Here is a 17,471-nt window from a genome sequence, read left to right on the forward strand (position 1 = left end):
ATTATCCAAATTTATATTCCAGTGATGAACAGAGAGCAGACTCGGTCTACACTATTGGAGCTTTTGAAGAGGGGAGACCAATGAGTCTTTTGATAGATGAAAGTTAGATTTTGGTGGTTAATTGAGATTGATCATAATTTGACTTGGGAGGGGTGATTGTGCAAATCCTAATCGCTCTACTGTTGGCGATTGATGAGGTCGATGAGAGTAGGATTTGAGGGATTTTGGTAAGTGATGATCGGGGAAGAAAATAGTGGTGATGTAGGGTCGCAATGATGTCGGAATCGGAAACAGAATATAAATTAGGATAATAAAGTGATATTTTAAAAATCCTTGGACATAAAATCTCATTACGTCATTAATTAGGTGGGAAAAAGCCGTTTACTCTAATGGTAAGCGTCTAACCCACAAACACGACTCTCATGACTATCTATTCATAAAATCTCCATTTGGCTAAGTAGTTAACGGTCTCATTTCACGTATGTTCAGTACCACTCCTTTATGTAAAATTTTTACAAGTATGATTTCGATGGTACGTACTTATAGAAAATTAACACATACGTTACATATTTTTAATAAACAAATATATAATATGATACATCATTCTTGTTTAGATAATTGATATTTGATGGTGACATTAACATAAGTCTGGTTATTAGTCCCACCACCCAGATTTCCAAATAATATTTGACTAATCTCTTTGGACATTTGTGGAAGTGGGGAACATCAAAATGCAACCGATTGGATTGAGTGTTTGAAGAAAAAGATAAAGGACTTTTAGTTTAGATATACTTGAAGGGATTTAAAGCAATGACACGATTTATATTATTAATTAAAGCTGTCAATTTCAATTTTTGTTGCAAATTTTGGTTTTCAACTACCAACTTTTTTTTTTTTTTTTTGGCCGTGGAATAAAGAGACCCTTATCTTTATTTATTCAATAATTCGATGCCTCACATAAAATTTTATAATAGTCAAAAGGCAACTTCTAACATATTGCAAGCTCAGTATTACATGTTATAATTATAATTACAAGTTTAACAATTAAAATCCATTTTATTTATTTATATTTTATATTCAACTTCTTTTTGGAGCTATTAATCTTAGAATTTCATCGGTTTGTTGTAGAAATTATTAATTTATCCATTAACATTCTTATTATAAATATGTGTACATATCTGTAAACAAAATATATGGTACTATTTGTACTCAAATTTATACACTCTATAGTCTATGCTTTTTTATTTATTTTATTTTTAAAATAATAAAAAATATGATTTATCGACATATCTGTTTTTTTAAGATAAAGTTTTATATGACATTAAAGTAGAAATAAAAAATTTAAAATGTTTGGCCATAAGTTTATTAACAAGGTAATGGACTAATAAAAATTGGGCTGGGCTACATTCCTTGGCTATATAATCAAAGAGAAGTGAGTTTTAGCCCCCTGCTTTTAAATTTATTTATTGTTTTGATAAATTTATTCTTAATTTAAATTACTAGAAATAATATTATAATTTTTAAATACACTTCTGTTCCTAAATTTATATTTTTGCTTTAATTTTTAACTTTAATCTTACATAAACCATAACCCTAAATTTTCATAATCATTGAATCTTTTGTTTTATTCCAAATATTTGTTTGTTTGATGAAAATATAATACTAAAACTACTGATAAAGAGATTAGGTTAACAGAGACATCCCACTCCCTTAACTTCTGTTAAGGCTTTGTTAACTAAAAAGACATAAAAACGTTAAGTTTATTTGCATAGCTGATAAAGAGATTATGCTCAGAAACCAAAAAGCGAACCCATATTTGTATTGTTTACTTGCATAGCAAGATTATATACTTCTTGGTAAACATTAATGTTTGGTAAACCCAAAACATTCTAGATTTATCCATATACTGTATATTTTGATAAACTTGTGCCTAGGATCTTGTCTTTAAATTTATTTTCAAGATTAACAAAACGTGCTTCATTGTGATTTAGAGGTGGCAAGATTTGATTGGCAATTAATTTTATTTGATAACTGTCTTCCAATATAATAGTAGAGTTGTTTTCTTCCAAACTCACTGCAGTTCCTTCCAAATCTTGGTTTCTCTTATTTATAATTATTTAATTTTTTTTTATATTTTCTGAGCATCGTGTTTTAAGAGAAGAGAAGGAGAGAAAGAAAATTAATGGCGGTTGGATCTCAAGGAAAGCAAGAAGTGAGCTTCCTCAAAACATGCATCAATGGCATTAATACACTTTCAGGTACCCATTTTTGAAAAATTATTTTTATAAAAAGTTCAATTGTTGGATTAAAATCTTGAATATTGATATTTATAATATCGATAAGGTTATCAGGTAGTAATTTATACCATAGGAAAAATCTCAAAATGTGTTTACCTTTCATGATCTTGTTCCTAGTATTATTTTATTTTTTGCAGTGTTTGGCTGAAATATTATTCAAATTCTTAGAAGCACTTTATCAAGAACCACTTCACTTGACGTAGATACTTTTTCAAATAGTGTTTGATAATTAAGAAAAATATATTTTATGTTAAACGAAACCAGCCTTAAATGCGTGATTGGGAGTGCATTAAACATGAAAAATGCTTTTGAATAAAATTGCTTTTCGTAAAAGCACTTAATAGCCTGTTTTTCAAAAGCATGCTTCCCAAAGAAATACTTCAAACATATTTCTAAGTAAACATTTATCAAATGTTTTCTTAAATAACAATAAAAAGAAGAGAAAAGATAAATATTAGTGATAGAAAACAATGAAATCTATATATGAAAGTTCATGATAGCGAGAACCTTAAGTCTAGCTTTTAGGTTAGCACTGAGAGCCTGTTTGGTTGGACTTATCTACCGGCAGGGACACAGCCAGAGTTAGTGGGTTCAAAATATCAAAGTTGATAAATTTACAATAAAATATATACTGAAATAATAAGCATAAAAAATATAATTATAAAAGTTATATATAACAAATTATCAATTCTATAATTGTCCTCAATGATTTTTCATATTCTGAAAATGTTGCATAATTGTTTCATTGATAATTCAATCGAATATCTCTCTCAATATATGTAATAAGACAATAACTTAACAATTGATCTTCTATTCAATTATGTAGTCAATTTTTCACAATCTTCGTCGCAAAAAATGCTATTTTAACCCTTGCAGTTGCAACATATAATATCAATATTAATTTCACAAGTAAATAAACCAAGTGATATACCATGTTCTTCCTTATTTGAACCAACTTTTCAGCAAGAGCATCAATTCCATTTAATGTCAAAAAATCATTATTAGAGCGCATATCAAGAATATAAGTATCCAACCACTACAACAAAATTGTCTTACATTAACATGCGAAAAGTGCTACCGTAGATAAAAGGTAGCATTTTTTAGCATGTTGTTACCGTCTATGTTTCTAAAAAATGAGGCTTTGGTAACATTTTTGGCATATTATTAATAATTATTTAAATTTTATTGTTGAGTATATTATAACACTTGTTTGTAGTTACAGATGATTGTAGCTAACCCTTAGTAAATGCTATAAATTAGTTTTTCATAACATTCATAAACTGTTATAGCTTACTTTTTTGTAACATTCTTAAAATGCCATAGATTTATAATCTATAATATTTTTAAAATGTTGTAGATAATTTTTTCGTAACATTGTTAAAATGCTATAGAATAATTATCAGTAAAAATATAATATGAGAAAATGAGAAGAAATGAGAAGAGAGAAAAGTTTAAAATATGTTAATTAATAATTCACTTTGTAAGGTTACCATGAAGTTAAATGAGGTTAAAATGGTAAAATCTATAAACATTAATACATTTTTTAAAAGTTGAGTGGGTTCAATTGAACCCACAACTTATTATGTGGCTACGTGCCTGTCTACCGGCCAGAATAATTTATTTAAAATCATAAACAATTTTGGATTTTAAATAAACTATTTTACTTGAGTTGATTTAAAGTATTGAAATTTAGAAAATATCCCTATTCTATTTTATAAATTAGACTTGATCTGTTCTTGTGTTTTACAAATTTTGGACTATGTTTTTATAAGCTCTATTCTAAATAGGATCTTCTTTTAGAAGCTTTATTTCGAATAAGGCGTACCAATTAGACCTTGATAATTTTTTTCAGGAATTGGAATATTATCAGTCCCTTATGCACTCTCATCAGGAGGCTGGTTAAGCTTGATAATTCTTATTCTAATAGCAGCTGCGGCCTGCTTCACTGGAATTCTCATCAGGAGATGTATGGATAAAGATCCTGAAAATATCAAAAGCTACATTGACATTGCAGCTTATGCATTTGGCCACAAAGGGAGAATTATTGCTTCTCTTTTCACTTGTTTAGAGCTTTACTTTGTTGCCACATGCCTTTTAATTTTGGAAGGGGACAATTTACACAAGCTGTCGCCACACTTCGCCTTGAAGATTGGGGGACTTACTGTGGATGGGACGCATGCTTTTGTTGTTCTTTCAGGTTTCATGATCTCGCCCTCTATGTGTTTGAATGATCTGAGTGTTTTGTCTTATGTTTCTGCTGGTGGGGTGCTCTCTTCTTTGATTGTCGTTTTATGTGTTTTCTGCGTTGGCGCGACGAAGAGTGTCGGATTCCATGGCAAGGGAAGGCTCTTTAATTTGAATGGATTGCCAAATGCGATTAGCTTGTACACTTTCTGCTATGGTGCTCATGCTACTTTCCCTCCTATCTACAATTCCATGAGAAAGAAGCAGCAGTTCCCCATGGTATGTCTTAACTTGTTTTAACTGATTTTTTGCTGTAGAATATCATCTTTTGCTGAGCAAATGATTTTTTTTTTTTTTTGGGTAATTAAGCTTTAAATAGAAAGGGAAAAAGAATGTATAAAGAAGCCTATAAAGGTCGTCATCCTATCATAGGACAAACTATTGGGATAGGATAAAAACAAAAGTCTAACAAAGACAAAAGAGCTACATACAAAACACTCCTTTTTAATGCATATTCTACCACAGGACAATCCCTGAGTTAAGACGAAAACAAAAGCCCATGTAAGACCATCTTCAAAACATACACAAGACAACTATTACCAAAACAAAACCGACGAACAAAAAATCACCCTTTAAAAATGCACATCACCTTAATGATAAATGTTTAATTTTATGCAACAACACCCATAACGAGGCTCTGGAGTTGTCAAGATAGATGAGGTAAGAGTGGAGATTCAGTTAACATTCCACATCACCTTATTATATAGGGTGTCGCTAGACCTTATATACAAGTGACTCTTATCACCTCACACATCCCCTAATTGAATGTGTGATTCAATCTATAGGGCTTTTGGGTCTTTTTAACTAAATAGATGCGATTAGGTGAAAGACGTTTGCGTAAAGTTCAAGAACAAACTTATGCAGGTTTAAGCCCAAAGCATACGATATCTACTTGATAAGACTTGAGATTTAATAATTGGTATCCAAGCTACGTTTAATATGTTCGATATGAGATTTAATAATTAGTATCAAAGTCAAGTATATAAAGTCTTTACAGGCTTCTTAAAATGAAAACCGCGCAGACAAGGCCTAAAACATACTCTATCATACTATGTTACAGTGGGTTATTATAAATGTTTTTTTCTTATTGTAACAGTCCGAGCCCTTGGTGTAGATATTATTTACTTCAAGTTCCAAAACAAAAATCTTTTATCTAACTGCATAGATGTGGGTTTTAGGTTTCAAAGCGACCATTCTTTGCCAAGAGCGAAACTTCAGTTGAGGGGACTGAAGACCTTATGAACTAATTTAGGCTATTATTTGTTATAATTACGAGATGCGCGAATATAATGCGATGGCCAATCTCAAAAGGCTTTTTATTGCAAGATTACCGATCATTTTTCTCTATTTTTTCTCCTACAGGTCTTATTGTTAAGCTTCATAATCTGTACCATCACCTATCTCGCAATGGCAATATTGGGATACCTTATATATGGACAAAACGTTCAATCCCAAGTAACATTAAATCTTCCTACTGAAAAGGTTAGTGCAAAGGTTGCAATATACACCGTCTTGGCAGGTCCCATAGCCAAATATGCATTAACAGTGATGCCGATTTCGACTGCAATCGAAAGCCGCTTGCCGGCAAATTACCAAGACAGCAAGTCAATAAGTCTTATCATCAGAATGGCTTTACTATTAAGCACTGTGGTTTTGGCCGCTGTGTTTCCATCTTTTCAGTCTGTGGCATCTCTCAGTGGAGCTTTTCTTATAGTGGTGGTTTCCTTTTTGCTCCCTTGTGTTTGTTACTTGAAAATGTTTCAAGTTTACAAGAATTGGGGTTTTGAGCTTGCAGGCATTGTTGTCATAACGTTAATGGCGGTTTTGGTTGGAATTTTGGGTACATATTCATCTATTGCTCAAACTGTAAAGAATGTTTAGAGTTTGAATATTGTTGATGCGAGATTTTGGGCACCAACTAATCAATACGTATGCAATGTTGACTGATCAAAAAGCACACGTAAAAATGAATATATAAAGGGAAATAAATGCTATGAGAACTTTTAAAGTGGTTCGGATGCTAAGGTAGCAAGTCCTACGTCCACTGATTTGTATTGATAGTGAGTGTGGGTCAGGTCGCAACAACGGACTGACTTACAAGAGGTTTAGAAAAAGTAAATGTGTTGTTTACAGGGGAGAGAGAGACTGATATTTTGTAAAAATGGTCGAATCCCCTTAATGAAGGGGTCTTCCTCTTCTTATATCAAGCTGAAGCGTGTAATCATCATTAAATCCTTGGGTTGGTGTGATTGTCAGGATACAATCCGGCTTTATGTCCCATCACCTTCTTCCCAAGCTGACTTCGCACGGTTTACAGCAGGAAAATGGACGCGTGGGAGCTCCATATCGTTTGGCAGGCCTGACGTGTGTTTGTTGTTCTGACGGGAGCAGGTCATTCCCCACGTGACCCTCCCACGTCAGCCCTTACTCTCCCAGGCATAACAAATATTTTTGTTCATTTTCATCCAGGATTTATATATAAACATTGACTAATCTACATGCCAATGGCCTGCCCGATATATATAGAATTTAAATACAGGTTTTTGTTTTTGAAAATAAGGATACAATAAATTTTATAAAAATATGTATAGCAGAAATGAATCAAAATATTCTCAAAAATAAATTTCGTATATAATCCTAAAAGCTAGTGCAAATTTAGAAAATGTTTAAAATTAGAATAATGTTACATGTACAAATTTTGATATAAAACCATACATACAAACTATTGTGTTTTAATGTGATTGGATAATGTTAAAATAAAGATAATTTGAACATTAGATGATATGTTAAACATGGAGGATTGATACATTTTGTAAGGAATAGTTTGTCTATGTAACATTATTCTTAAAAATAAGTTTTCATAGATTTCTATACTTTTAGATCTAAAAAATAGTTTTTAAATGTTTTTTTTTTCGGTAAGCATGGTAATTTTATAAAGGAATAAAAGAATACATCCTAATATTACGAATCTTCTGCATTATCACAAGATTATATGTATTTATTTCATTTATTTGTTGACTTTTTTACTTTAGGAAATATCTCTTTGATAGGATCACGTTTTAATAGGCTTGTAATTAGTAAAGATTTCATTCTCTCTTTTGTGTATATATGTGTATTTTTCTTTGATCAAAGGAATATAGAAAAACATCAACCAATTCCCATTTCATTTCTTAATTTTGTTCTGTAATTTATTATGGTATCAGAGCAAGTTTTTCTTTAAAGTTCTTTTTTTCAAACACAATTTCCATTCCAAATACTCAAACTCCAGCAACGCTTAAACTCCAACAACAGCAATTCCAATGTCCAAAGAAGATCAGTCCCATTCCAAACACTCAAACTCCAACAACAGCCATTCAAATATGGACCCATCAAATCCATTCTTTGTTTATCATTCAGATCATCCTAGCCTCATGCTTGTCCCAACAAAATTGAATGGCACCAACTATCAATCATGGAGTAAATCCATGATCCATGCCCTGACAGCCAAGAACAAAATTGGTTTCATCAATGGTTCTATCAAGCCTCCATCAGAGACAAAATAGCCAACTGAGTTTGCTCTTTGGAATCAGTGCAATAGCATGATTTTATCATGGCTCACTCACTCAGTAGAACCAGATTTAGCCAAAGGGGTCATTCATGCGAAGACAACTTATCAAATATGGGAAGATTTCAAACATCAGTTTTCACAAAAAAATGCACCAGCCATCTATCAGCTTCAGAAATCATTAGCATCACTCTCAGAAGGTAACATGTATGTATCCTCATATTACACAAAGCTTAAAGGCTTATGGGATGAGCTAGACTCATATCGAACCATCCCTTATTGTGATCAATTTAAAGCACATATTGAGCAAAGAGAAGAAGATCAAATGATGCAATTTCTCATGGGCCTCAATGACGCTTGTAGCACTGTTCGTAGCAACATCCTCGTGATGTGGCCGCTACCCAATGTGCATCAAGCACACTTCCTTGTTATTCAAGAAGAAACATAGCGACAAATGACATCAGAAAATACAAAGAACTTTTCGTTGCAGCAGCAACTCAAAGCTGCCAGAGCAATTATGTCAGCAAGCCCAAAGACAAACATTGTGAGCATTGCAATAGAGATGGCCATACAATTGACAACTGTCGCACTCTGAAATTTTATTGCAAATTTTGCGATAAGAGAGGTCACACTGAAGATATGTGCCAATTCAAAAATGGCACTTGGAATTCCAACAACTCAGCAACTCCAAGGAATCGAAATAATCAATCTCAACAACAACAACAACATGGATCCCATCCTTTTCATGCTGCCATGCAACAGAGTCTTCACGATCTATGCGTGGAGTTAATTTTGAAGACAATAACTTACTGAACGCAACACATGGATTTACTGCTGATCAATTGCAACAACTTGCTCGTGCTTTGTTTCAGATGACACCAAATCACACCACCAGTAATGACAACGCATATGCAAATGCTGTAGGTTTGTTTTCTTCTTCTAATGCTATTAATTTTGTTTTCACTAAGCCTTGGATATTGGATAACGGAGCAACATACCATATTACCACAGATTCCACTCTTTTCACCCACACAGACATATCAGCAACACCAATTGTAAAATTACCTACCAGATCTTCAGCCTCTATAACGTCTACAGAAACTATACCATTTAACTCTAATATCATGTTAAATAAAGTTTTGTGTGTCCCATCCTTTCATTTAAATTTGATGTCTATTAGTAAAATCACCATTGCCCTAAATTGTTTTGCCATTCTTTTTCCCACTTTCTGTGTCTTGTAGGACTTGGCTATGGGGAAGATGATTGGCTTGGGTAAACAACATGGTGGTCTTTATTATATGTCTTTGTTGCAAAGGACACCCACTTCTCATCAAGTTTCTCAACCTTCCAACCTATGGCACATGCGTCTTGGACATCCATCTCTATCTCGACTAAAATTAGTATCATCGTTATTGTCTCCCAATAATAAAGTTTCCTTTGATAATAATTGAAATGTTTGTCCTATGGCTAAGCAAACTAGATTACCGTTTCCTTCCAGTTTTATATCAACTCATGCTCCATTTGCTTTATTGCATTGTGATATTTGGGGTCCTCACAAAATTCCAACACATTCAGGGGCACATTTCTTTCTCACTATTGTGGACGATTTTACAAGGTGCACATGGGTATTTCTCATGCAATTTAAATTAGAAACTCAAACTATTTTACAATCCTTCTTTACCTTTGTACATACTCAATTTCATGTGTCCGTTAAAGCCATCCAGGTAGACAATGGCTCTAAATTTCTATCCATGCGAAATTATTTTCAATTACATGGTATAGATTATCAGCGTACTTGTGTCTATACTCCATAACAAAATGGAGTAGTTGAACGAAAGCATCGTCATATTCTAACTGTTGCACGTGCTTTGTTCCAAATGCATGCTTTCCCAAAGAAATTCTCAAAGTACTTTGTCAATATGAAAACATATTTCTAAGTAAACATTATCAAATGTTTTCCTAAATAACAATAAAAAGAAGAGAAAGATAATATTAGTGATAGAAAACAATGAAATCTATATATGAAGTTCATGATAGCGAGAACCTTAAGTCTAGCTTTGGTTAGCACTGAGAGCCTGTTTGGTTGGACTTATCTACGGGTAAAGACTAGTTAGTATTCTGAGCAATGGATTCAAAACAAAATTGATAAATTTAATTAAATATATACTGAAGTAATAAGCAAAAAATGTAATCTTAAAAGTTAATATAACAATACAATTCTACAATTGTCCTCGATGATTTTTATATTCTGAAACTTTGCATAATTTTTTCATTGATAATCTATCGAATATCTCTCTCTTATATGTAATAAGACAATAATTTAACAATTGATTTCCCATTCGTTATGTAGTCGATTTTTCACAATTTTCATTGCAAAAATGTTCTTTTAACCCTACAGTGTAACGATAATATCAATACTAATTTCATAGTAAATAAACCCAATGATATGCCACGTTCTTCTTTATTTGAACCAACTTTTCAGCAAGAGTAGCATTCCATTTAATGTCAAAAAATCATTATTAGAGCACATATAAAAAATATAAGTATCCACCACTACAACAAAATTGTTTCTACTTTAACATGCGAAAAGTGCCACGTGATAAAAGGTAGCATTTTGGCATGTTGTTACAGTCCTGTGTTTCTAAAAATGGGCTTTGGACATTTTTGCATATTATAATAAATTTTTAAATTTTATTGTTGAGTATATTATACACTTGTTTGTAGTTACAGATGATTGTAGCTAACCTTCGTAAATGCTATAATTAGTTTTCATAACGTTTTAAAACTGTTAGATCTTACTTTTTTTTTGTAACATTCTGAAATATACATTTTAAAATGTTGTAGATAATTTTTTCATAACATTGTTAAAATGCTATAGAATAATTATCAATAAAAAATATATATAGAAAATGGAAGAAATGAGAAGAGAGAAAAGTTTAAAATGTGTTAATTAAATATTCTTTTGTAGGTTACATGAAGTTAAATGGTTAAATGGTAAAATCTATAAACATTATACATTTTTAAATTTTTAAAGTTGAGTGGTTCAATTGAACCAACAACTCATTTGTGGCTACGTGCTTGTCTCCCGAGCTAATAATTTATAAAATCATAAACAATTTTGGATTTTAATAAACTATTTACTTAGTTGATTTAAGTATTGAAATTTAAAAAATATCCCTATTCTATTTATAAATTAGACTTGATAGATATTATTTATATGTTTTTTTTTTTTTTTTCAGGAATTGGAATATTATCAGTCCCTTATGCACTCTCATCAGGAGGCTGTTAAGCTTGATAATTCTTATTCTAATAGCAGCTGCGGCCTGCTTCACTGGAATTCTCATCAGGAATGTATGGATAAAGATCCTGAAAATATCAAAAGCTACTTGACATTGCAGCTTATCATTTGGCCACAAAGGGAGAATATTGCTTCTCTTTTCACTTGTTTAGAGCTTTACTTTGTTGCCACGCCTTTAATTTTGGAAGGACAATTTACACAAGCTGTCGCACACTTGCCTGAAGATTGGGGACTTACTGTGGACGGAGGCATGCTTTGGTTGTTCTTTCAGGTTTCTGATCTGCCCTCTATGTGTTTGAATGATCTGAGTGTTTTGTCTTATGTTTCTGCTGGTGGGGTGCTCTCTTCTTGATTGTCGTTTATTTGTTTTCTGCGTTGGGCGACGAAGAGTGTGTGGATTCCATGGCAGGGAAGGCTCTTTAATTTGAATGGATTGCCAAATGCGTTAGCTTGTACACTTTCTGCTATGGTGCTCATGCTACTTTCCCTCCTATCTACAATTCCATGAGAAAGAAGAAGCAGTTCCCCATGGTATGTCTAACTTTTTTAACTGATTTTTTTGCTGAGCAAATGTTTTTTTTTTTTTTTTTTTGGGTAATTAAGCTTTAATAGAAAGGAAAAAAATGATAAAGAAGCCTATAAGACGTCATCCTACCACAGGACAAACTATGGGATAGGATAAAAACAAAAGTCTAACAAAGACAAAAGACTACATACAAACACACTTTTCTTTAATGCAATCCTACACAGACAATCCTTGAGTTAGGACAAAAGAAAGCCATGCAAACCATCTTCAAAACATACACAAGAACTAACACCAACAAAACCCACCAAACCAAAATCACCCTTTAAAAATGCACATCACCTTATTAAAATGTTTAATTTTATGCACACACCCCATACGAGGCTCTGAGTTGTCAAGATGATGAGGTAAGAGTGGGATTCAGTTACACATTCCACATAACCTATTTATGTGTTGTCTAGACCTTATATCAAGTGACTCATCACCTCACACATCCCCAATTGAAGTGTGATTCAATCTATAGGGCTTTTGGGTCTTTTTAACTAAATGATGCGATTAGGTGAAAGAGTTTGCGTAAAGTCAAGAACAAACTTATGGGTTAAGCCCAAAGCTACATATTCACTTGATAAGACTTGAGTTTAATAATTGGTTCCAAGCTGGTTTAATATGTTGATATGGATTTAAAATTAGTACCAAAGTCAAGTATAAAAGTCTTTACAGGCTTCTTAAAATGAAAACCGCGCAGACAAGGCCTAAAACATACTCTATCAATACTATGTTACAGTGGGTTATTATAAATGTTTTTTCTTATTGTAACGTCCGAGCCCTTGGTGTAGATATTATTTACTTTAAGTTCCAAAACAAAAATCTTTTATCTAACTGCTATGATGTGGGTTTTAGTTTTCAAAGCGACCATTCTTTACCAAGAGCGAAACTTCAGTTGAGGGACTGAAGACCTTATGAACTATTTAGGCTATTATTTGTTATAATTACGAGATGCGCGAATAATGCGATGGCCAATCTCAAAGGCTTTTTATTGCAAGATTACCGATCATTTTTCTCTATTTTTTCTCTACAGGTCTTATTGTTAGCTTCATATCTGTACCATCACCTATCTCGCAATGGCAATATTGGGATACCTTATATATGGACAAAACGTTCAATCCCAAGTAACATTAAATCTTCCTACGGAAAGGTTAGTGCAAAGGTTGCAATATACACCACTTGGCAGGTCCCATAGCCAAATATGCATTAACAGTGATGCCGATTTCGACTGCAATCGAAAGCCGCTTGCCGGCAAATTACCAAGACAGCAAGTCAATAAGTCTTATCATCAGATGGCTTTACTATTGCACTGTGGTTTTGGCCGCTGTGTTTCCATCTTTTCAGTCTGTGGCATCTCTCAGTGGAGCTTTTCTTATAGTGGTGGTTTCCTTTGTTCCCTGTGTTTGTTACTTGAAAATGTTTCAAGTTTACAAGAATTGGGTTTTGAGCTGCAGGCATTGTTGTCATAAACGTAATGGCGGTTTTGGTTGGAATTTTGGGTAATATTCATCTATTGCTCAAACTGTAAAGAATGTTTAGAGTTTGAATATTTTTGTCATTTTATCCGGATTTATATAAAACATTGACTAATCACATGCCATGGCCTGCCCGATATATATAGAATTTAAATACAGGTTTTGTTTTTGAAAATAAGGATACAATACAGAAGTGAATCAAAATATTCTCAAAATAAATTTCGGATATAATCCTCAAAGCTAGTGCAAATTTAGAAAAATGTTTAAAATTAGAATAGTTACTGTACAAATTTTGATATAAAACCATACATACAAATACTGTGTTTTATGTGATTGGATAATGTTAAAATAAAGATAATTTGAACAGTAGATGATATGTTAAACATGGAGGATTGATACATTTTGTAAGGAATAGTTTGTATATGTAACATTATTCTAAAATAAGTTTTCATAGATTTCTATAGTTTTAGATCTAAAAAATAGTTTTTAAATGTTTTTTTTTTCGGCACCCATTTCACCACTCATCACTTCTCCAACATCTACTCTCCAAAACCCCCCACCAACCTAACCTTGTTAGCCTGCCGGTTGCTGTCCACCTCTCCTAGTGATTTTTCATCTCAAAAGGCAAAAAAAATAAAAAATAAAAAATAATTTTTTTAATATATGCTTATATTATTAGAGGGTCCCAAAGTAACTCCTGCCTAGGGTCACAAATGTTCTAGAGACGGCCCTGAAATACCCTTGATGATGCCTCCACTTTTTGCAATTACATATATGCTCATGGATATTTTAAGATTTGACGGTTATATAAATGTAATTTGATAAAAAAAATATTTAATCAGTTTCTTAAAAAAATCCATAAAAATAATTAAAACAATTTATTAAAATCACTTGTATATCTTTTAACATTTTATTTGTAAACTATTTTTTTTTAATTTTTAAAAAATTGAAACATTATTTTTTAGGTAAATTAATAAATACGAAATAAAAAATTAAAATATTTTGTAAAGTAAAAGTATAAAACTTATAAAAAATAAAATATATTTTTTAAGAAATATATATATTTTGTAAATTGAAAAATAAAAAAAATTTATTATATTTTCACTTCCTTCCATCAATTTTTAGTTTTAAAGTTAACTGAGGGAAGGACAAAATAGACATTTTCATGTTATAACATAAAATTATAAATTAATTAGTTCAAAATAATAAAAAATACTTGAATTTTTTTAAAAAATAAAATATATTTAAGATTTAATAGAGATGGTCAAAACCACAATTCTTAGATTGCCAGATTGACGATCTCTTTTTATTTATTTTTAATTTACAAAAAGTAAATTTAAAAAAAATATATTTTAATTTTTTTTTTCAGTTTTTATATTTTTACTTAAAAGATATTTTAACTTTTGATTCTGTATTTATAAGTTTACAATATATATATAAAAGAATTACGTTTCCATTTTCAAAATTTTTAAGCTTACAAATAAAATGTTAAAAGAAATTGAAGTTTTTTAATAAATTATTTTATATTCTTTATGCATATTAAAAAAAAAGATAATTTTTATTATCAAATTACATAAATATAATGGTAAAATCTTAAAATATTTATGTGCATATATGTAATGGCAAAAGGTGGAGGCATCATCAAGGGTATTTTGACTAGTTAGTGGGGCAACTGTTGGTTTGTATGTTTTAGTGGATTGTAGTGTAAGTTTTTAGTCAATGAAAGAGTGCTTTAAGCATTTTCTTTAATATAATTAAAAAAATTATTTTCTTAATGGTATCGGGGCACCCAAAAAGCGAACCCATATTTGTATTGTTTACTTGCATAGCAAGATTATATACTTCTTGGTAAACATTAATGTTTGGTAAACCCAAAACATTCTAGATTTATCCATATATACTGTATATTTTGATAAACTTGTGCCTAGGATCTTGTCTTTAAATTTATTTTCAAGATTAACAAAACGTGCTTCATTGTGATTTAGAGGTGGCAAGATTTGATTGGCAATTAATTTTATTTGATAACTGTCTTCCAATATAATAGTAGAGTTGTTTTCTTCCAAACTCACTGCAGTTCCTTCCAAATCTTGGTTTCTCTTATTTATAATTATTTAATTTTTTTATATTTTCTGAGCATCGTGTTTTAAGAGAAGAGAAGGAGAGAAAGAAAATTAATGGCGGTTGGATCTCAAGGAAAGCAAGAAGTGAGCTTCCTCAAAACATGCATCAATGGCATTAATACACTTTCAGGTACCGGATTAAAATCTTGAATATTGATATTGATAGTTATAATATCGATAAGGTTATCAGGTAGTAATTTATACCATAGGAAAAATCTCAAAATGTGTTTACCTTTCATGATCTTGTTCCTAGTATTATTTGATTTTTGCAGTGTTTGGCTGAAATATTTTTCAAATTCTTAGAAGCACTTTATTAAGAACCACTTCACTTGACGTAGATACTTTTTCAAATAGTGTTTGATAATTAAGAAAAAAATATTTTATGTTAAACGAAACCAGCCTTAAATGCGTGATTGGGAGTGCATTAAACATGAAAAATGCTTTTGAATAAAATTGCTTTTCGTAAAAGCACTTAAAAGCCTGTTTTACAAAAGCATGCTTTTCAAAGAAACAATTTCAAGTATCTCGTATGTTGAATATTAAATAGTGATATTATATATCAATTCGATAAGTTATCAAATAATAATTTAGACGATAGAAAGTATGATCTTGTCCCTAGTTATTAGAACAAATGTGTTATACAGTGTTTTAAGTTGATTTTTGCAGAGTTTGGCTGAAATATTTTCCAAGTACCTAAAAGCACTTTATTAAGAATCACTTGATATAGATACTTGTTTGAAAAGTACTTGATAAATAAGAACAAATTTTGAAATTCTTGAGTTAAACAATAACAGCCTCAAATGCGTGATTGGTAGTGCATTAATCATGAAAGATGCATTTGAACAAAATTGCTTTTCGTAAAAGCACTTAATAGCCTGTTTTTCAAAAGCATGCTTCCCAAAGAAATTCTTCAAAGTACTTTGTCAATATGAAAACATATTTCTAAGTAAACATTTATCAAATGTTTTCCTAAATAACAATAAAAAGAAGAGAAAAGATAAATATTAGTGATAGAAAACAATGAAATCTATATATGAAAGTTCATGATAGCGAGAACCTTAAGTCTAGCTTTTAGGTTAGCACTGAGAGCCTGTTTGGTTGGACTTATCTATCGGTAGAGACGTAGTTAGTATTCTGAGTCAATGGATTCAAAACATCAAAATTGATAAATTTATAATTAAATATATACTGAAGTAATAAGCATAAAAAATGTAATCTTAAAAGTTATATATAACAAATTATCAATTCTACAATTGTCCTCGATGATTTTTTATATTCTGAAAACTTTGCATAATTGTTTCATTGATAATTCTATCGAATATCTCTCTCTTAGTATATGTAATAAGACAATAATTTAACAATTGATTTCCCATTCGATTATGTAGTCGATTTTTCACAATTTTCATTGCAGAAAATGTTCTTTTAACCCTTACAGTTGTAACAGATAATATCAATACTAATTTCATAAGTAAATAAACCAAGTGATATGCCACGTTCTTCTTTATTTGAACCAACTTTTCAGCAAGAGTAGCAATTCCATTTAATGTCAAAAAATCATTATTAGAGCACATATAAAAAATATAAGTATCCAACCACTACAACAAAATTGTTCTACTTTAACATGCGAAAAGTGCCACCGTAGATAAAAGGTAGCATTTTTGAGCATGTTGTTACAGCCTGTGTTTCTAAAAAATGAGGCTTTGGTAACATTTTTTGCATATTATTAATAATTATTTAAATTTTATTGTTGAGTATATTATAGCACTTGTTTGTAGTTACAGATGATTGTAGCTAATCCTTCGTAAATGCTATAAATTAGTTTTTCATAACGTTTTTAAACTGTTAGATCTTACTTTTTTTGTAACATTCTGAAAATATTACATTTTTAAAATGTTGTAGATAATTTTTTCATAACATTGTTAAAA

The 17,471-nt window shown here is 31.0% G+C and overlaps 1 protein-coding gene across 1 annotated transcript; it reads left to right on the top strand.

The window, feature by feature from the left end:
- The first annotated feature begins 2,108 nt into the window (after positions 1-2,108).
- LOC116143719 (amino acid transporter AVT1I-like) lies at positions 2,109-6,422 on the top strand. The gene is made up of 3 exons (XM_031429154.1): positions 2,109-2,258; positions 4,150-4,425; positions 5,896-6,422. Exons 1-3 carry the CDS (start codon positions 2,183-2,185, stop codon positions 6,420-6,422), a joined length of 879 nt encoding a protein of 292 aa, XP_031285014.1. The 5' UTR covers positions 2,109-2,182.
- The last annotated feature ends 11,049 nt before the right edge of the window (positions 6,423-17,471 follow it).

Source organism: Pistacia vera, unplaced genomic scaffold (genome assembly GCF_008641045.1).
Source record: "Pistacia vera cultivar Batoury unplaced genomic scaffold, PisVer_v2 Contig432, whole genome shotgun sequence".
Lineage (NCBI taxonomy): Eukaryota > Viridiplantae > Streptophyta > Magnoliopsida > Sapindales > Anacardiaceae > Pistacia > Pistacia vera.